We start from the raw sequence: 19149 nt of genomic DNA, 5'->3' as shown, positions 1-19149 counted from the left end.
CAGAGAAAGACTCATTACACACCCTCACACAATACTCATTAACTCTGAGAGCTATATATATATATATAATATAGCATTGATCTTCATATGACCGATTCAAGGCTTGGGGAGGTTGACTACTGGACCTAAGGCCACAAGAACCATCTTGAGCCTTGAACACAGGACTATTCATCCTTCAGCCTACGACAGCTGGCCAAGCCACTGGGTATACCAAGATCTCTCACACAACATATCACCATTTCCAATTTTCTGAGCTATAGCTTCAGATTCAGTTAACTGTGTTCCAACCAGAAAAGGCAAAAATAAAATAAAAGACTCGACAGTAATAACAGAATATGCTGAGGAAGAAAGCACTTAAAGAGCACCCACTTGCCACTTATATACGCCTTTATTGGTGACTGTTAGAAATGCTGAGAACAGTTAATTTCTACACGTTCTGCTTGGGGTCCGATGGTCTCTCACACCAGGAGCAGGATCATGGGAAGCTGTGCTCACACTCACTGCCTCACTGCGCTGAGGGCAGTGCTGAAAGTTCTGAAGGCCCGGTGAGTCCCCTGCACAGCCAGAAGGAGTGACCCAGCTTCGACTTCATGGCCGGCCTCCTGCAGGTGTCTAGCCAGTTCCTCTGCATCCCAGCGTCCTTGCTGCTTGGTGGCCACAAGGTGACCAACAATATGTGGATAGAAGGGCGTGGAGACACATTTCACCAACAGCCTGGCATCCACGAGCAAGTCAAGCAGCTCCTGGTCACAATTGGAGTCATCCACCTTCAAGAAATAAGAAACCTGTGAGTGGACATTTGCAGCCTTTTCTCCCACAATTCCCTGTGCTCTCCACGAGGTGGTCACATGCAGTCTGCTGGCTTTCCGCATTATGCACATCCAGCTGAAGACGACCTATGCCAAACAGTACAGGGAGGAAGTGAGCACCTTGAAGGCCAGAGATGGGACAGACAGCTTCCTTTTAACACAAGCAGACAATGCACCAGACCCTTGCTTGAGCCCCGACTATTCCAACAATCATACATTGAACCACGCATCATGTTTAGTGCTGCAGAAGCAGCACTTCAAGGAGCCCCTTCCAGTTCAGCCTGGGAAGTCAGCACTTTCATGTCTCAGTTTCACACATATGGAAATTAACGGGCAAGAAATGTTTGCTTAACATGGCAGTAAGTTGTAGAGCCACAGTCTGCACGTAAGTCGGCTTTGACTTTAAAGTCCAAGAGAGCCTAACAACCACATTCACCACTTTCTTTGTCTTTTCCTCTATGTTCTTTAACCCCAATTCTCTCTTGAATGCAGAGCCACACGAAGACGAATCTTCTCAGGGTAAGGAAGCCTGTCTTCCTGCTCTGGTGAGAGTGAGCAGAAAGACACCGAGGAGCGGCGGGAGGATCCTGTTCTCCCTGAAGCCTGTGGGAGGCGCACGTCGCATCTTCCATGTCTACACATGACTCTCCATGGCTTTGTTGCTTTATTTACATTTTTACTGTTTTGGATTATCATTCCTTCTTGCAAAGAATTGAGTCAACATGGATAGCATATCAGAAATCATTACTGCCCTCTGGCATCATGAGACCATTGCATGACTGGTTCTATTCGCTGTCATGGCAGGTTTTAACTGTGGTTGTATGGACCTCAAAAATGACGTGGCATTTCAAAGTCAATTAATTAACTAAATTACTTAGATCAACTCTATCACAAAACTCTACACAGTGTGCTTCTTCCTGCCTGTCTGCTATGAAGAAGAGCAGGTACTGAGGAGGAAGATACTGTCTACTGGTGCAGACTTAGAGAAGCATAGATAATAAAATTTGCTGGCTCCATCAACAATGCATCAGGATTGTTCATAGCCCAAAATAAACATCAGCTTCAGTGCCACTTTCTTGTGACCTTTACTAAAGCTGTTAGCCAGGCTCATCCTTCCTTCCTCCAAGCTCCCTACACACCTGACACACACCTCCTCATGCTATGCTGTGTGACCTTTCTGCTTCCCCACTGCAGGGGATGGTGGAGGGATGGAGGGTGCAAGGGTTTTATAGTTCTTCTGTTTCACTACCCAGTGCAGTTCACATCGGTTAAATAGCCAAGTGAGCTGACTTCAGTAAATGCTGTCATAGTTTTATAAACTGTACAAGTATGTGATAAAGATCTATTTTGGCAGCAAATCGATCTCCAATCCTGAGGGCACTGGATGCTGCTATCCTGGCATCTCCGTGACCTTGGAGTTCTTTCTCTGGCTTCTCATTTCACACACTTGTTTAGAGGCAGAATCTCACATGTAACTCAAAGTGGCTAAAACTGGAATTCACAGCAACCCTCTTATCTCGGGTTCTGGAGCACTGGGGTTACAGATACAAACCACACCTGGCTTGTAAAATATCTAGTTCATCTCTATTGGGCGGCTTTTATTGCTTGGGAATACTATACAGGAGAGGCAACTGGTGTAAAAGCCAGGCTCTCCTGCCCTATGAGGGCTCCCACCATGGCCTGATAGGGTGCCCATGTGTCTGTAAGCTCCGTGGTTTCTCTACCTCACCACACCCTGCACAAGCCCACCCCTGCTTTTCACACTTGTCAAGCATGAATCTTCATCCCATGGAGCTCCTGCATCCCCACCACATGCACAGTTCCAGAGAAATGCTCTCGGCACCCACAGGACTCTACTATGGTAGTTATATCCTCACATAACGATGAACACTGTGTGGGTGCCTCGTGATGGGGTCTGTCTCAGCTGCTCAGCTCTGAGTTTGTCTGTTCTTGGTTTCCTTCTAGAACAGCAGCCCCTCCAGGGTGGAGACTCCATAGCTTGTGTTTACTCAGGTAGCCCCTGATCAGAGCGGCTGGCCACAGGATGGTCCCAGGATTTGTGGAGTAAGGATGTGAATGGATGAATCCCCCACAGGCAGAGGTCTTCCTGTTTCACTCCACATGGTTATCTGTGTAGAGTGCAAGCACATGCCCTAGGGGTTACTTCACATGTCATTTTTCCAGTTCACCCTTCAAGATAAAGGCTCTGCCACAGCCTCCAGGAGACAGCCTGCATGCCAGCAGGCCCTGTCAAATGTCTGATAGAGCTCCTGGATGAAAGGCTGAGTCTAGGCTTGCCAAGTGAGATGTCCTAGGGAAGTGTGTTCAAGGCTGGTGTCTAGATAGGTTCAGCTGAAGGGAGAGAGCGCCTCCGCACAGCTGGTCCCTGCCACTGCTCGTTCAGACCTGATATCCATCACACGTGCTTCTGGTGAGTGGGGTTCTGCCTTCCCGGGAGCTGCCCACAGGGGAGAGAGCAGGAGGAGCAGAGGCCTGCTGGAGTTGAGTGTTCCTCGCTGAGATGCCCCCAGGAAAAGGAGAGTAAAGACCAAGAGTCATGGGCAGAGAGTGGGGAAAGGCTTGGGGGATTCTGCCCTTGCCTCTCAGGATGGAGTGTGGGGAAATGGCAGTGACCGCCCCATTTCATTTCCTCCTGTGGCCTCCGCCTGCTCTTAGAAGCACAGAGCGGCTTCAACAGAGTGTTCTGTAAGGAAAATGCTGTGGAGACAATCATTCTGTGCACATCTGGAACAAAATGCAGAGTGAAAAAGTAAACAAAAGCCGAGCACAGTGAAGTCTGTAATTCCAGCTGTGGAAGACAGAAGAAACATTAGATGCTCAAGGCCAGCCTGGGCCACACAGTGAGCTCAAGGCCAGATTGAAAAGCAGAAAAGGAGGAGGGGTGGATGAGATGGCTCAGTGGGTGACGGCTTGCCTCCCAGACCTGATGACCTCAGTCCCATCCCTGGCTGATTCCCAAAAGTTATACTGTGACCTTCACACTGTGCTGTGGACCGTGGGTGCCCTCACACACACTTATAGCAAGAGTAACGACAGACACAGTTTTTGTCTGATCCATTCTAACTACTTTAAAGAGAAGCGCCGACCAGAAAGGGAATGAGCAGCCACAGCCTTGGGTCAGCGCCTCTTTCCGCACGCCTGTTTCCTGCTTGTCTTCATCAGCACATAGCAGCCAGGCCCTCCGTTCACCCGCACTGCCCACACTCTAGGCACTAGGCACATTGTGCTAACTTGTTAGGCCTCAGAAAGCCTCTGTCTACAATTCTAACTGAAGCTTCAATGATCTGGCGCTGCCTACCACTGAGGGCAGTTTCTGTTCCTCCATCTTACGTGTCCTCACCACATATTGTTCTTGACATTAAAAAGCAAAAGGAAAACAAAATACTTTGGAAAAGAATGCAGTCTTCCAAGCTGCTATCACAGGAAAGCAAGACAGTGTCCACACTCCCTTTCCAGGAGCTACGAACTGAGACAATCTTTTCACAAGGGATCATATGATATAAGTCTTCTCAATAATACTAAGAATTATAAGACTGTTTTTATGGTTTTCACACTTACTTTTTTTAATGGGTGCAAAATAGCCCATTGAAAAGATGTCACCATTATTTAACTTCTGCTATGAATTTTTAGCTGTTTTAAATGGAGATTATTGAAGCATTACAATGGGTACTTTCTATGCACATATTTTCTTTTTTGTTTTTTTCCATATTATAAATATCTAGGAGAGATAATATTGGGTCATTATGAGTTGAACTGTGTTGTGTCCCTTTCCTGCATTCCAAACTTGCACAGAGCCCAGTTTCTACCCAACAACAGCACACAGTGAGTAGGTTTAGTTAGAGACCAGGTTTAGTTAGATAGGGGTTAAGGGGTGAGCTGGAGGCACCAGGATGGGCTTGGCTCCACTATAATTAGTGCCTTTTTGAGGACCAAAGCTGAGGACACACAGGAAAGCCGGCAGTTACATGCCTGACAACAGTCACCTCCCGACAGAGAGAGAGGCCTCAGAAGAAAACAAGCTGGCCATGGCTCTGACTTCAGACTGCTCATCGCCGGAACTGTAAGAAAAGCAGGCTCTGCTGTTGAGGATGTCCAACTTGGGGAACTGTAACGGCTGCCATCACACACAGCACATGGGGGAGGCCTGAACCCTTTTCTGTTATGGATACACATCTCACCTGTCTTAAGCGTGTAAGTGGGACAAACATCCAGGTCATGGTGGTGGCAGCAATGTGTGGACATGTCAGTAGTAGGTATTAAATAAAACAATGTGTTAATTTGGGAGCTAGGCAATGGTATTTCACGACTTCTTTATTCTGGAATCATGTATTTACAGAATTAAATTTCTCCCACATATTTCCTATCACCACAGTTGCTGTTGTTGACAGAGACACTGGGACCTCCACTCATTTAATAGAATTTAGGGTCTCTGTATGACTTATGCGACAACCCTGGCTTCATTATAATAGACACTTTGTCTTATTGTTTGCAATTTCTACTTTTGCTATATTTTGATATACAGAGATTTTTATATTTTTATAGTGTTTGAAAACCAGCTAAAATTTTATAATTTCTTTAGTTATTTTTAAATTTAAGTTTTAACTTCTCAAAAAAGCCTTTGTGTATAATTTTCTGACTTTTAAAATAAGTTTAACACAGCCTTAAGTTCTCTAGGAATTGACTTTGTCTTTGGTATACAGCCTCGGAAAAATCACATATCCATGCTATTGGCTTAACCAGTGTGGTATGGGTTTGAAGGATAAAGTATTGTTCTGTGTCCCAGTTTGGCTATGATTATAATAAGCATGAGCCAAGTCAGAAGGGTTGGCTCATTTCCCACTAAACAAATGACTTAGGGTGAGAGGCAGTCGCTTGAGTCAGAGATCACTTCCAGCCCCGGGTCCATTTCTAAATGTCTGTGTGGCCTTGCGGGAGCATTCTCTCTAGTCTCCATGTCCCATCAGAAAGGCACAGGGTCTGAGTCTGACAGTAATGCAAATTTCCATGTGCTTATCACAGTGCCTGGTGTGCAGCTATAGCAGACAAATGGGAATAAGAAATTTTCTAAAAGGGGAAAGACTCAATATATTTATGAGAAGCATCTCTCTTCAGTGTGTTCCTGTTGGTGATCAGTTTTGGAGGCTAAATAAAACTCTATAGATCTTGGGAAAGAAGTGTATAGCTATAGACAGAGTATTACTGTCTTACAACCATTATTTCTTTAGTTCTTTGTTCAACAATACATAATGAGCCTTCTCTGAATTCCAACCTTTGATTTTATAGATCTCCATCATGCTAAGAATAATCACTGTAAAGAGGTAAGCTGCACTCCAGCAGCATAATGCGTATAGGGCTTCAGCTTGGCGACTTTAGAGATCATTACTAATGGTTCACTCTTTACTTAGGGAGGACATTTGCCTCTTCTTCACATAACACTAATATGTCATAAGTTATTAAAAATATTAAACTACAATTGCAGAAAAAGTGTACACAAGTGGGGACAGAGTGGTGAGCATAATTGGGCAGGAGTTCTTTGTTTCAATAGCCTGCCTGCAGCAAGGTAGGCCTTTTGTCTGCAAGGTCCCTGGCCAGCAAGGGGAATTGATCCTGAACCAGAAGATCCATCAGGGATCATTCGGAGGAAGAAATGGGCAGGCACCAATGCAAGAATCCCTCCAACAATCTGAAAAACAACATGAAAACACCAGAACCCAGAGAACTTACAACAAGAGGACTTGAACACCCTAATCAAGAAGAAGAAAAAATTGACTTTATGAAAGTGATAGAGGCCCTTAAGCAGGAGGTGAAAAACTCCCTTAAAGAAATGGATGAGAAGAATAACAAAAAGTTTGAAGAAATGAGTAAATCTGTAAATGATATCATAGAAAACCAAGAAAAAGCAATCAAACAGATAATGGAAACAGTTCAAGACTTGAAAACTAAAATGGAAGCAAGGAAGAAAACACAAATCGAGGGCCGGCTGGATATGGAAAATCTAGGTAAACAAACAGAGACTACAGAAACAAGCATAACCAACAGAATATAAGAGATAGAAGAAAGAATCTCAGATTCTGAAGATACCATAGAGAAAATAAACGCACTGATCAAAGAAAACAGCAAATCCAACAAATTCTCATCACAAAACATTCAGGAAATCTGGGACACAATAAAAAGACAAAACCTAAGAATAAATAGGGGTAGATGAAGGAGAAGAATTACAGCTCAAAGGCCCAGAAAATATATTTAATAAAATTATAGAAGAAAACTTTCCCAACCTAAAAAAAGATATTCCTATGAAGGTTCAAGAAGCATACAGAACACCGAATAGACTGGATAAAAAAAATCCACCCCCTCTGATGTGGGAGAGTCTTCTGTTTGAGTTTATTTCATTGGTTAATAAAGAAACTGCCTGGCTCATTTAATGGGCCAGCCCTTAGGTAGGTGGAGTAGACAGAACAGGAAGAAGGAAGTGAGGAAGATGGCTCAGTCAGATGCCATGCCTCTCCTAAGTGAGATAGATGCCATGCCTCTCCTCTCTGAGTCAGATGCAACAAAGCTCCAGACCAAGATACATACGCTAGAATCTTCCTGGTAAGGCACCACTTCGTGGTGCTACACAGATTATTAGATATGGGTTAATCAAGATGTGAGTAAGAGGCTGAAACTAATGGGGCAGGCAGTGTTTAAATGAATACAGTTTGTGTGTTGTTATTTCGTGTGTAGAGCTAGCCGTGCAGGAGCCAGATGGCCGGGAGCTGGGCAGCAGAAAGCAGACTGCCCGCAGCTCTCACTACACCCCTTGCCATATAATAATTAAAACACAAAACATACAGAATAAATAAAGAATATTAAGAGCTGCAAAGGAAAAAGGTCAAGTAACTTATAAAGGTAAACCTATCAGACTTACACCTGACTTCTCTATGGAAACCATGAAAGCCAAGAGGTCCTGGATAGATGTACTGCAGAAACTAAGAGACCATGGATACAAGCCCAGACTACTATACCCAGCCAAGCTTTTGTTCACTATAAATGGAGAAAACAAAATTTTCCAGGATAAAAACAAATTTAAACAATATGTAGCCACAAATCCAGCCTTACAGAAAGTAATAGAGGGAAAATCACAAACCAAGAAGTCCAACAATGCCCACAATAACTTGGACATCTAGCGACCCTTCACCAGCACATCTCAAAGAAGGGAAACACACAAACTCTACTACCAAAAAGAAATAACCAGAGTTAACAACCACTGGTCATTAATATCACTTAATATCAATGGACTCAATTCACCTATAAAAAGGCACAGGCTAAGAGATTGGATACGAAAACAGGATCCAACATTCTGTTGTTTACAAGAAACACACCTCAACCACAAAGACAGACAGCTACTCAGAGTAAAGGGTTGGGAAAAGGTTTATCAAGCAAATGGACCTAAGAAACAAGCGGGTGTGGCCATACTAATTTCTAACAAAGTTGACTTCAAACTAAAATCAATCAGAAGAGATGGAGAGGGACATTTTATACTCATAACAGGAACAATCCATCAGGATGAAGTCTTAATCCTGAATATCTATGCCCCTAATATAAAAGCACCCACTTACGTAAAAGAAACATTACTAGAACTCAAGGCAGCCATCAAACCACACACACTAATAGTAGGAGACTTTAACACTCCTCTCTCACCAATGGACAGGTCAATCAGACAAAAACCCAACAGAGAAATAAGAGAATCAATGGAGGTAATGAATCAAATGGACTTAACAGACATCTATAGAACATTCCACCCAAATAGGAAAGAATATACCTTCTTCTCTGCAGCTCATGAAACCTTCTCGAAAATTGACCACATACTCGGTAACAAAGCAAACTTCCACAGATACAAAAAAAATATTAGTAACTACCTGTGTCTTATTGGATCACCATGGAATAAAGTTAGAAGTTAACAATAATTCTACCCCCAGAAAGCCTACAAACTGTTGAAAGCTGAACAGTCAACTACTGAACCACTCCTGGGTCAGGGAAGAAATAAAGAAAGAAATTAAAGTCTTCCTTGAATTCAACGAAAATAAAGCACAACATACCCAAATCTATGGGACATTATGAAAGCAGTGCTAAGAGGAAAGTTCATAGCTCTAAGTGCCCACATTAAGAAAACGGAGAAAGCTCACATTAGAGACTTAACAGCACAGCTGAAAGTTCTAGAAGAAAAAAGAAGCAGACTCACCCAGGAGGAGTAGAAGATTGAAAATAATCAAACTGAGGGTGGAAATCAACAAAATAGAAACACAGAAAACAATCCAAAGAATCAATGAAACAAAGAGCTGGTTCTTTGAGAAAGTCAACAAGATTGACAAACCTTTATCAAAATTAATCAAAAGGCAGAGAGAAAACATGCAAATTAACAAGATCAGAAATGAAAAGGGAAATATAAAAACGAACACAGGAAATCCAGAGAATCATTAGGTCTTACTACAAAAGCTTATATGCCACCAAGTTGGAAAATGTAAAAAAAAAAAAAAAATGGACTTGTTTTTAGATAAGTACCACTTACCAAAACTAAATCAAGACGAGATAAACAATTTAAATAGACCTATACGTCGTGAGGAAATAGAAGCTGTCATAAAAACCCTCCCAACCAAAAAAGCCCAGGACCTGATGGTCTTAATGCAGAATTTTATCAGAACTACCAGGAAGAGCTGATACCTATTCTCCTTAATGTGTTTCACATAATAGAAACAGAAGAGTCATTGCCAAACTCTTTTTACGAAGCTACAGTCACCCTGATTCCAAAACCACACAAAGACTCAACCAAGAAAGAGAATTACAAACCAATCTCACTCATGAACATCGAAGCAAAAATTCTCAATAAAATTCTGGCAAACAGAATCCAAGAATACATTAAAAAATTATCCATTACGATCAAGTAGGCTTCATCCCAGAGATACAGGGCTGGTTCAACATACGAAAATCTATCAATGTAATCCATCATATAAATAAACTGAAAGAAAAAAAAACATATGATCATTTCATTAGATAAGGAAAAAGCATTTGACACAATTCAACACCCCTTTATGATAAAGGTTTTGGAGAGGTTAGGGATACAAGGATCATACCTAACTATAATAAAAGCAATATATAGCAAGCCAACAGCTAATATCAAATTAAATGGAGAGAAACTCAAAGCCATTCCAATAAATTCAGGAACAAGACAAGGCTGTCCACTCTCACCATATCTCTTCAACATAGTTCTTGAAGTTCTAGCAATAGCAATAAGACAACATCAGGAGATCAAGGGGATTCAAATCGGAAAGGAAGAAGTCAAACTTTTGTTATTTGTAGATGATATGATAGTGTACATTAGTGACCCCCAAAGCTCTACCAAAGAACTCCTACAGCTGAAAAATACCTTCAGTGAAGTGGCAGTCTACAAGATCAACTCAAAAAAAAAATCAGTAGCCCTCCTATACACAAAGGATAGAGAAGCAGAGAGGGAATTCAGAGAAACCTCACCTTTTACGATAGCTACAAATAGCATAAAGTATCTTGGGGTAACTCTAACCAAGGAAGTGAAAGATCTATTTGACAAGAATTTAAAGGTATTGAAGAAAGAAACTGAAGAGGACACCAGAAAATGGAAAGACCTCCCATGCTCTTGGATGGGTAGGATCAACATAGTAAAAATGGCAATTCTACCAAAGGCAATCTATAAGTTCAACGCAATCTCCATTAAAATTCCAACAAAATTCTTCACAGAAATCAGTGTGGCGGTTTCTCAGGAAATTCGGGATCAACCTACCCCAGGATCCAGCAATACCACTCCTGGGAATATACCCAAGAGATGCCCTATCATACTACAAAAGCATTGGTTCAACTATGTTCATAGCAACATTATTTGTAATAGCCAGAACCTGGAAACGACCTAGATGCCCTTCAATGGAAGAATGGATAAAGAAAGTGTGGAATATATACACATTAGAGTACTATTCAGTGGTAAAAACAATGACATCTTGAATTTTGCATGTAAATGGATGGAAATAGAGAATACTATCCTGAGTGAGGTAACCCAGACCCAAAAAGATGAATATGGTATGTACTTACTCATTAGTGGATTCTAGCCATAAATGAAGGACATTGAGTCTATAATTCATGATCCCAGAGAAGCTAAATAGGAAGGTGAACCCCCCCAAAAAAGAAACCATGTAGTTATCCTCCTGGATATTGGAAGTAGACAGAATTTCCAGGCAAAAATGGAGAGCTTGGGGGTGGGGGTGGGATGGCGGAAAGGGGAAATGGGGAGAGAGAAGTGAGAAGTGGAGGATGGGGAGAACTTGGGAGAATGGGACAGTTGGGATGGAGGAGGAGTGGATATGGGAGCAGGGAAGTATATATCTTAATTAAGGGAGCCATTTGAGGGTTGGTAAGAGACCAGACTCTAGAGGTGTTCCCAGGTGTCCAAGCAGATGTCCCCAGCTTGCTCCTTGAGCAGCTGAGGAGAGGGTGCCTGAACTGGCCCTATACTATAGCCACTCTGATGAATATCTTGTATACCACCATAGAACCTTCATTTGGCGATGGATGGAGATAGAGACAGAGACTCACATTGGAGCACTGGACTGAGCTCCCAAGGTCCAAATGAGGAGCAGAAGGAGAGAGAACATGAGCAAGGAAGTCAGGTCCGTGAGGGGTATGCCTACTCACTGTGACAGTGAGGACCTATCTAATGGGAACTCCCCAAGGCCAGTTGGACTGGGACTGATGGAGCATGTGATCAAACCTGACTCTCTGAATGTGGCTGACATGGAGGGCTGACTGAGAAGCCAAGGACAATGGCACTGGGTTTTGATTCTACTCCATATACTGGCTTTGTGGGAGCCTAGTCTGTTTGGATGCTCACCTTCCTAGACCTGGATGGAGGGGGGAGGAACTTGGACTTCTCACAGGGCAGGGAACCCTGAGTGTTCTTTGGACTGGAGAGGGAGGGGATGGGGGACTGGGGAAAGGGAAATCGGAGGAGGGGAAGATGTGAAAATTTGTAACAACAACAACAACAACAATAATAATAATAAAAGAAAAACAAGTGTACACAAGTGTGCACTTCAAATGAAAACACATGCAAGATAATGTCTGTATCCTATATTTGAACATGACATTCTGATTCCACTTCCTTGGCAGACCGCAAGTTCTACATCTGGAAGAACATCTAACACGCTTTGGCCAAGCCATCAGGTTTATCTAACAACACGGGGAGAGGCCCTTTGAGAACTCCAGCCTGCTTGTGGCTGTGAACAGAGCAGAGTGCTAGACTTTGGGCTCCAATTCACTGTCGTTCCTGAATCACTCTGCCCTAGAGATATGTATGCCATTTAAACAGAGTGAGGGATGATATCTTGGTTCATCTTTACATGTCTTGCAAATGTCTTGACTCTTCACACAGCATTGGGCTGAACAGTACGTCTGTCTACAACACAGGTGCTATTCAAATAAGTTCCTAAGTGAGCGAACCAGCTTTCTGGCCCAGGAGGAAACAGTCAGGCCCCGTGACGTGCTGCCACAGACTCCATCATTAAGACAGCCGCATAGGTGAGAACTTATGATGGTGGGGAAGGAACAGTGTCATGAGATTAAAGTCGACACAGAAATCCACACGTCCATATTTAGGAGCAAAACCCAGCTCCAGCACAAGAGCTGGAAGGACAGCGACAGTGACACTGTTCATCACCAGGTGGGAGTGAGCGCCCTCGGTTCCTTCCTTCACTGGACCACTCACATCTAAATTGTTTGGAAAACATTTTGAAAGAACAAACTGATATTAGGGTCAACACCAAAGGAGGGCGCTGTAGACACAGAGGAGGTCATGAAGCCCCTCACGCCATGTGCCCACTATCATACTATAGCAAAACACGGCAGAAAGTGAGAGACAACACCAACAGCAATCCTGCATTTAAGGGACTCCTACTGGAGAGAAACTTGGGGAAACTGAGGCATTGGAGGGACAAAGAGAGCTGGGATCCTTGGTTTCAACGGGGTTTACCAACCCATGCAGGTTCTTCTGAGCACTTTTAAGGTTCTCCTCCAGCTCAGGCACTTGTCACAGGATGAACTGCCAGGTGCTCATGCCTCGATGCCGAGACAGAAGGAACACACTGGCTAGACCTGTGAAGTACTGCCATGGGAAGAAGGGCCCCCGCTCACTCTGAGTCACTCCCCAGGGCAAGACTAAGGTCCATGTGCACAAGGTAAAGGGTGCAAGTCTTGCTTAAGGCACTCACAATGGCACAGTGCCCAGTGCTAGGGAAGTGGTCTGTCCCCTGCCATGCTTGACCTTAGCCCGAGGGAATAAGAGGCTTACAAAGAAAATCCAGATGGGTGACTCAGTGGCCGCTCTGATCCCATCTTTTTCATCTCTGACATTACTACACACTTCAGGGTGATTCCACAATCTCGTTTCTTTGAAGGTATCTTACACAACATGTTTTAAAGCAGTATGGCTTAGCCTGACTTTGAATGTTAGGTCTGGCTGTTCACTGGCTATGTGACTCAGTGTCTCCCCTATGAAAACAGAGTAGCACTTCCCAGAAGATTAATGATGGGTGAAGGAGTGTTGAGGAGATAGGGAATGTTCTTATTGTCATACCTGGCAGCAAGTGGGACTTGAGAGATGTAGGCACCGTGAAAGGAAAGAGGCCATTGGCAAGGTCAGAAACATGGTTTACTCTTTTACACTAGGGGTCTGAGCTATGGGCTGGGGGACAGAGGGACTGGGAAGCACCAGAGGAGGACATAGTAAGGGGTAGGAGCCACCAGGATTCTGGAATAGTAAGCAGAGATGATCTCAGTTCACAAGACTAGTAAAATACATTTGCTATCTTTGGGGATTTTGACCTGAACAGATAGAACCTAGAAATCAACTTCAAGCATGCCAAGGAACAGCCTTCGTGGTGAGCACTGCACTGTGAGCAAGCTCTCAATCAGACCAAGACTGATGGAGAAGTCACCCAGCAGACTATCACCAAGGGTTTTGACTAGTCATCAACAATACCAACTCAGGAAAGATTGTTTCCTTCCCAGGATAGAAGCTTCTGCCTATTTGAATAAGGTCACATGCCAAAGACTAGAGGTGTTCCATTCCAGAAGCGCTTAGAGGGAGAAGTGGGTCCCTCCATTGAAGGGAATGCTGCAGCCAGCTCCACACTAGCACTTAAGCATCTTCCCTATAACTGCGAGCACCTATAAAGCTGTCAGCAGCTGATAATGAACAGCGAAATAATACATGCTACCAGCAAACAAGTGTAGGCGTTTCTCCTTTCATAGCTGTGCACTGTGTGGACCAATTGCTGTCAGAGGATCCCTTTGCCAGATGTTATTTTTTTAATGTCAACAGGAACTCCTATCAACAACCAATAAGGGGAAAACTAAAGTTATTGATGAACCTTAGCCCTTACTAATGGACAGAACCAAAAAGAAGCAGCAGAGGTTTCTAGTTCCCACTCAGCAGCCAAGGATGATATAAAAACAGCAGGCCAGGGGCACACAGTATTGCCTGCTGATGCTCTTTTCTGGGGGATGTATGAGATGACCCTTCCCCAGTGTTGGAGAACAATGACAGACCATGGTAACTGCATATTCATTTATCCAGATCTCTTTTTTTTTATCCAGATCTCTTGAAATGACAAAATTACAGGGATGAAGAGCAGATTATGTTGCCAAAGTTTCTCAGGTTACAGAGGGCAGAATGAAGGCCTGCGGCAGAGAGACACCATGGTTCATGACTACACTTCTCACAGGAGACCTACCTGCCACAGATTCCACACACAGAGAAGTGGGGAATTCTGGTGAAAGATGAAAAAAAGGCTAATAGGTCATGTCAATGCTTACAATCTTGGTTGTGATTACTGTAGTTATACCAGACTTTACCTTGGGAAAGATAAGTGACAAGCATTGGAGACCTTATTATACATTTCCTTAACTGAATATAAGAGTATGCAGAACATGTAACATGTCTGAGGATGCCCAGACATGTACATTTTGGTGATATAAATTTCAGGCGAACAATAGGCTGCCCTAATATACATGTACCTTAAGGTAGACCCTTATCACCGAATTTCTAAATGCGAGTGTCTCCACATAGCGAGTGAGACAATTTAGACGTGTGGCTTTCAGTCTCAAGCCTGATGGGCACTGCTGGCTGGCCCCACCCAGCTTCGTGGCCCCAAGGAAACTACCCACAGTGCACAGAGCAGTTGTAAACTCAGAGTCTTAGCACGATGCAGCACTTCACAAGCTATGAGAACCTTCTTACGGAGGAGAACCACTAGTACCATTTAGTTCTCATTTACTTTCTGATTTTGATAGTGTTTTCAGGGGTGGTGAGTTAGTAGTTTGGGGTCCCTGCTCTAGTTGCAGTCCTGATGGATGCATTTGAGATGAGGAATTTTGACAATGGGAGATGGACTCCTAACCAGGCATATAGGAGAAGGATGAAGATGGAGAGGTTAGTATAACACATCACTTCTCTGCAAGACCTTAGAACACCTAACCAGAGACTCAGAGAATAAATAGGGACTATGGATAGTTGATAGAGGAGGATGTGATGGAGAATCACAGTCTGACTGATTTGGTTCAGTCCCATCTTCCTGGGTTTATAAGAAAAAAAAAAACAGGCTCAGAAAAAAACTTTCTCAATTGTAGTGAAGATACAAGAAATATTCCTACCAGCAAGGAGACAGGAGGCTAGCAAGAGATCAACCCCCGAGTACTTCAGTCTGGCAGCCCAAAGGTCCTGCCAGCATCAGTGACAAGGGGCAGACATTCCAAAGTCTCTGCAGACACTCTTATAGTACTTCAAGAATACAACTGATCAAAAGCAATGGATCGTCAATGACTGTTGTCAAATCCAATTTATATAACATTTGGGTATTTTGCATTAATAAAACATTTTATCAATGTCATCTTTTCTTCTATTTCTTAGCTGTCTTCTGCAGCCAGCACAGACCTCTATTCTAGAGCTCCCTTCTCTCTCCTCCCCAGAAGACATCTTGTTAACAGGGAGACAGCACAGACAGTAAAATGATAGAGTCCACTTGCATCTCTGTGTGTACATGAATGTGCACACAATGCTCACGTTAAACAAGGATGTCTGTAGAGAAGGCCTTGGGGAAGGATCATTTGATAAGAATTTGATACAACACAGCCCTGAGCTATTTAACTGAAGACTGCACATCTTAAGAGGAAGAGAGATCTCTCTGCTTTCCTCAGTCATCACAACAGGACAGCCAGCTTGTGGGAGGAATCTCCAAAGGTGACTTAAGCACACTTGTCTTCAAGGTCAAACGCTGCTTCCAATGAGGCTCAGGTTCCAGAGGACCATAGTTCTGGACTTCAGATGTCGACAGTGTTTGCTGCTGGGAAATGTTTCTGTCTGTGAGCAGCTACCACACACAACCCAGGAGTTGGAAGCCAGCCTCAAGCAGATCAAATTTTTCCAGACCCAAATCCCAAACAGCAAGGTACCCGGGCCACTGGTTCATGCTACTGAGATGCTATTTGTGGTTTCTCTGTAAAGATGTTTGTCACATGTGTCTGTGTTCTCAGCAATCAACTAGAGTCTGGATCATGGGAGAGGCTCAGGAACTGCCTATGAATCCAAGCATGTACTGCCTGGATGGAAGAGAGGCACCTGCTATAGTCAGAGAATACTATCTATAAAGCAGCTGGGAATTGATCATGGTTATTGTTAATGAGGATAAATGCACTCATTTACTTCTTTGAAACAAGAGAAGTAGTAAATCAACTGGGCATACCTTAGTGACAGCTGAGATTTGCTGCAGGGCTATGGCCTGTAGACTCTCATCTCTACTCTCCAACAGAAGCTTCAGGGACGGGAGCAGCAGGGACTGGTCCAACAGCAGCAGGCACAGCTCCTTCACAACCTGAAATCACAGAGGAGGTGAGTTCCACTCAGGGAAACAGTACAACCCTGTGCTGCGTCTTCTGGATGCACCTTCACACGCCTCTGTTATTGTGTGTGTGGTTACATATGTGTGGTTATATTTGTGCATATATGTGTGTATGTGTGTATATGTATGTTTTTATATTTGTGTATTCATTGTGGGCTTATATTTGTTTGTATATGTATGTGTGTATATGTGTGTTTATATTTGTTTCTATGTGTGTGTGTCTATATGTGTCGTTATATTTGCGCATATATGTATCTATGTATTTGTGCTTATATTTGTATATGTTTATGTTTTTATGGTTATGTGTATATGGATGTGTATATGTGTGTACGTGTGTGTGTGTGTGTGTGTGTGTGTGTGCATGTGTGTATGTGTGAGCAGGGCTCACATGTCCATTCCCTTCCTGTAAGCTGTGGCCATCTTTCCAGGTGTATCTGTGTATAATATCGCTTTGAGTGGCAGGATACACTCACTATCTATTGCAGCACGGATCTAGTGCTACAATTTATTCTAAATCTCAAAGCCCTGTTTTCCCTATAAATAAAATGGAGCCAACTGTATTTGTTTTGCAGTTTTTGTTGTGTACCTAAGAATATAAATGCACAGCGCTAAGCACACAGCAGAGACTTCATAGCAGCTGTCACCACTAATGATGCCGACATCTAGTTCTTATCTACTGAGATGAAGGACATCAGCACAGACAATGCTTTAAAAATATGTTCAAAATTCTAATGCTAAAGTAAATGGAATTCTTAATATATTTAAGATATTCCATCATCATGAAAACTACCTGTGGTTCAAAACAGTGAACAAGTGTAGACTTGGATTTCATTCTTAGTTTTTAATTCTACTTGCTGAACCTGTTACCAAAAAAAAAAAAAAAAAAAAAAAAAAAGAACTCTGAATAAGGTAACAGAAGATAATCTATTACAATGAAGAGACAGAAAACACACAACTGTTTTGACTGCTGGCTACTTGAAGTGTCCTGACTGTATCTATGACATAAAGAACTGAGCACTAGACCAAAGAGAAACAACAGTATGGCCCATTATACTAAAGCAAGCCTACTTTGGAAAAAGAATGAAGGGTCATAGCACTGCAGGTGCTACTCCACCACAGCAGGGCAGAGGACACTCCAAACACAAACCCAAGGCACTCTCAGCATCCCTGCCCAGTATTCCAGGATGGGATGACAATGATGACCAACTGAATGAGACAGTTTCCAAACTGGTGAGCTGCCTGAAGTTGAGCAGTGAGCTCCAGAGTTTCTGCTTTCACGAACTGTCACCCACTGGGACGGGCTTTTAGGGATACAGCTGTCCCAGAGTAGTTTCTGCTCCTGAAAGTGACCCCTCACTCACATTCCTGACACCCCAGTAAAACTCACTGGTTTATCCAGTTGGATGTCAGTGGTATAACTGGTTTGCTGTTGGCTCCCTATCTGGCTAAGTACACACTGGTTAACATCTCCCCAAGAATAGCGACACACAATTGATGTGGGATGTCCTTTTGTGTATGTGTTGCTTTTTGATGAAAAAAAAAACTGTTTTGGCCAATAGCTTAGCACAGTAAAGCCAGGCAGGAAATCTGAACAGAGATACATATAGAGAGAGTAAGCGGAGTGAGGAGATGCCATGTAGCTGCCGAAGGAGAGCGATGCCACCAGAACCTTTAAATGGTAGGCCACAGCCTCATGGCAATACACAGATTAATAGAAATGGGTTAATTTAAGATGTAAGGGTTAGCTAGGAATATGCCTGATCTATTGGCCAAGTAGGGTTGCAATTAATAATGTATGATTATTCGGGTCTGAGCGGCTGGGAAATGAGCAGTCTCTGCCTACACACAATGACAGGCACCTCCGACTAGCCGAGCTCAGCCTCCATTCTACATCCCATTGTACTCTTCATTAGATTCTCCTGCAGTTCTCTATTCACCTATACGCCCCCCCCCCCCCCCGTGAGGGTGAGCAATGCTCATCTGTTCTAAAGTTACATGGTGCATACCATATTGAAAATTTATAAATGAGTCTCTTTTGGCATTCATGTCTGCTGTTTATTCAATATGCTATCACTAATTGACATAGAGCCTCATTGTTTCATGTTTACACTAAACACTTTATTGACTGTAGCTCTAAATGACAATTTTTAATAAAAAGTACAAACACCATCTGAGAAGACAATTAATAGATAGTGTCAGCTTCTTTCTATTGCTGTGATAAAACCATAAGCAAAGGCGACTATGGGAATAAAGAGTTTACTTCATCCTAAAGCTTACAGTCCAGCACAAAGGGGTGCTAGAGCAGGAACCTGGAGCCAGGAACTGAAGCGGAGCACATGGAGGACTGCAGTCTACTGGCTTGCTCA

General features: G+C 43.2%; 1 protein-coding gene across 1 annotated transcript in view; it reads right to left on the bottom strand.

Moving 5' to 3' along the window:
* Positions 1-369: 369 nt before the first annotated feature.
* Positions 370-19149, bottom strand: part of Nbas (NBAS subunit of NRZ tethering complex) — a 305414-nt gene continuing 286634 nt past the window's right edge. Inside the window, exons 51-52 of the mRNA XM_038318917.1 lie at positions 16628-16756; positions 370-767 (exon numbers count right to left, since the gene is read on the bottom strand). Of these exons, the coding sequence (XP_038174845.1) occupies positions 498-767; positions 16628-16756 (399 nt within the window). The 3' untranslated portion in view covers positions 370-497. The remainder of the gene's footprint in view (positions 768-16627; positions 16757-19149) is intronic.

Source organism: Arvicola amphibius, chromosome 2 (genome assembly GCF_903992535.2).
Source record: "Arvicola amphibius chromosome 2, mArvAmp1.2, whole genome shotgun sequence".
Lineage (NCBI taxonomy): Eukaryota > Metazoa > Chordata > Mammalia > Rodentia > Cricetidae > Arvicola > Arvicola amphibius.
Note: the sequence above shows the minus strand (reverse complement) of the source record. Positions and strands in the feature narration are given on the sequence as shown.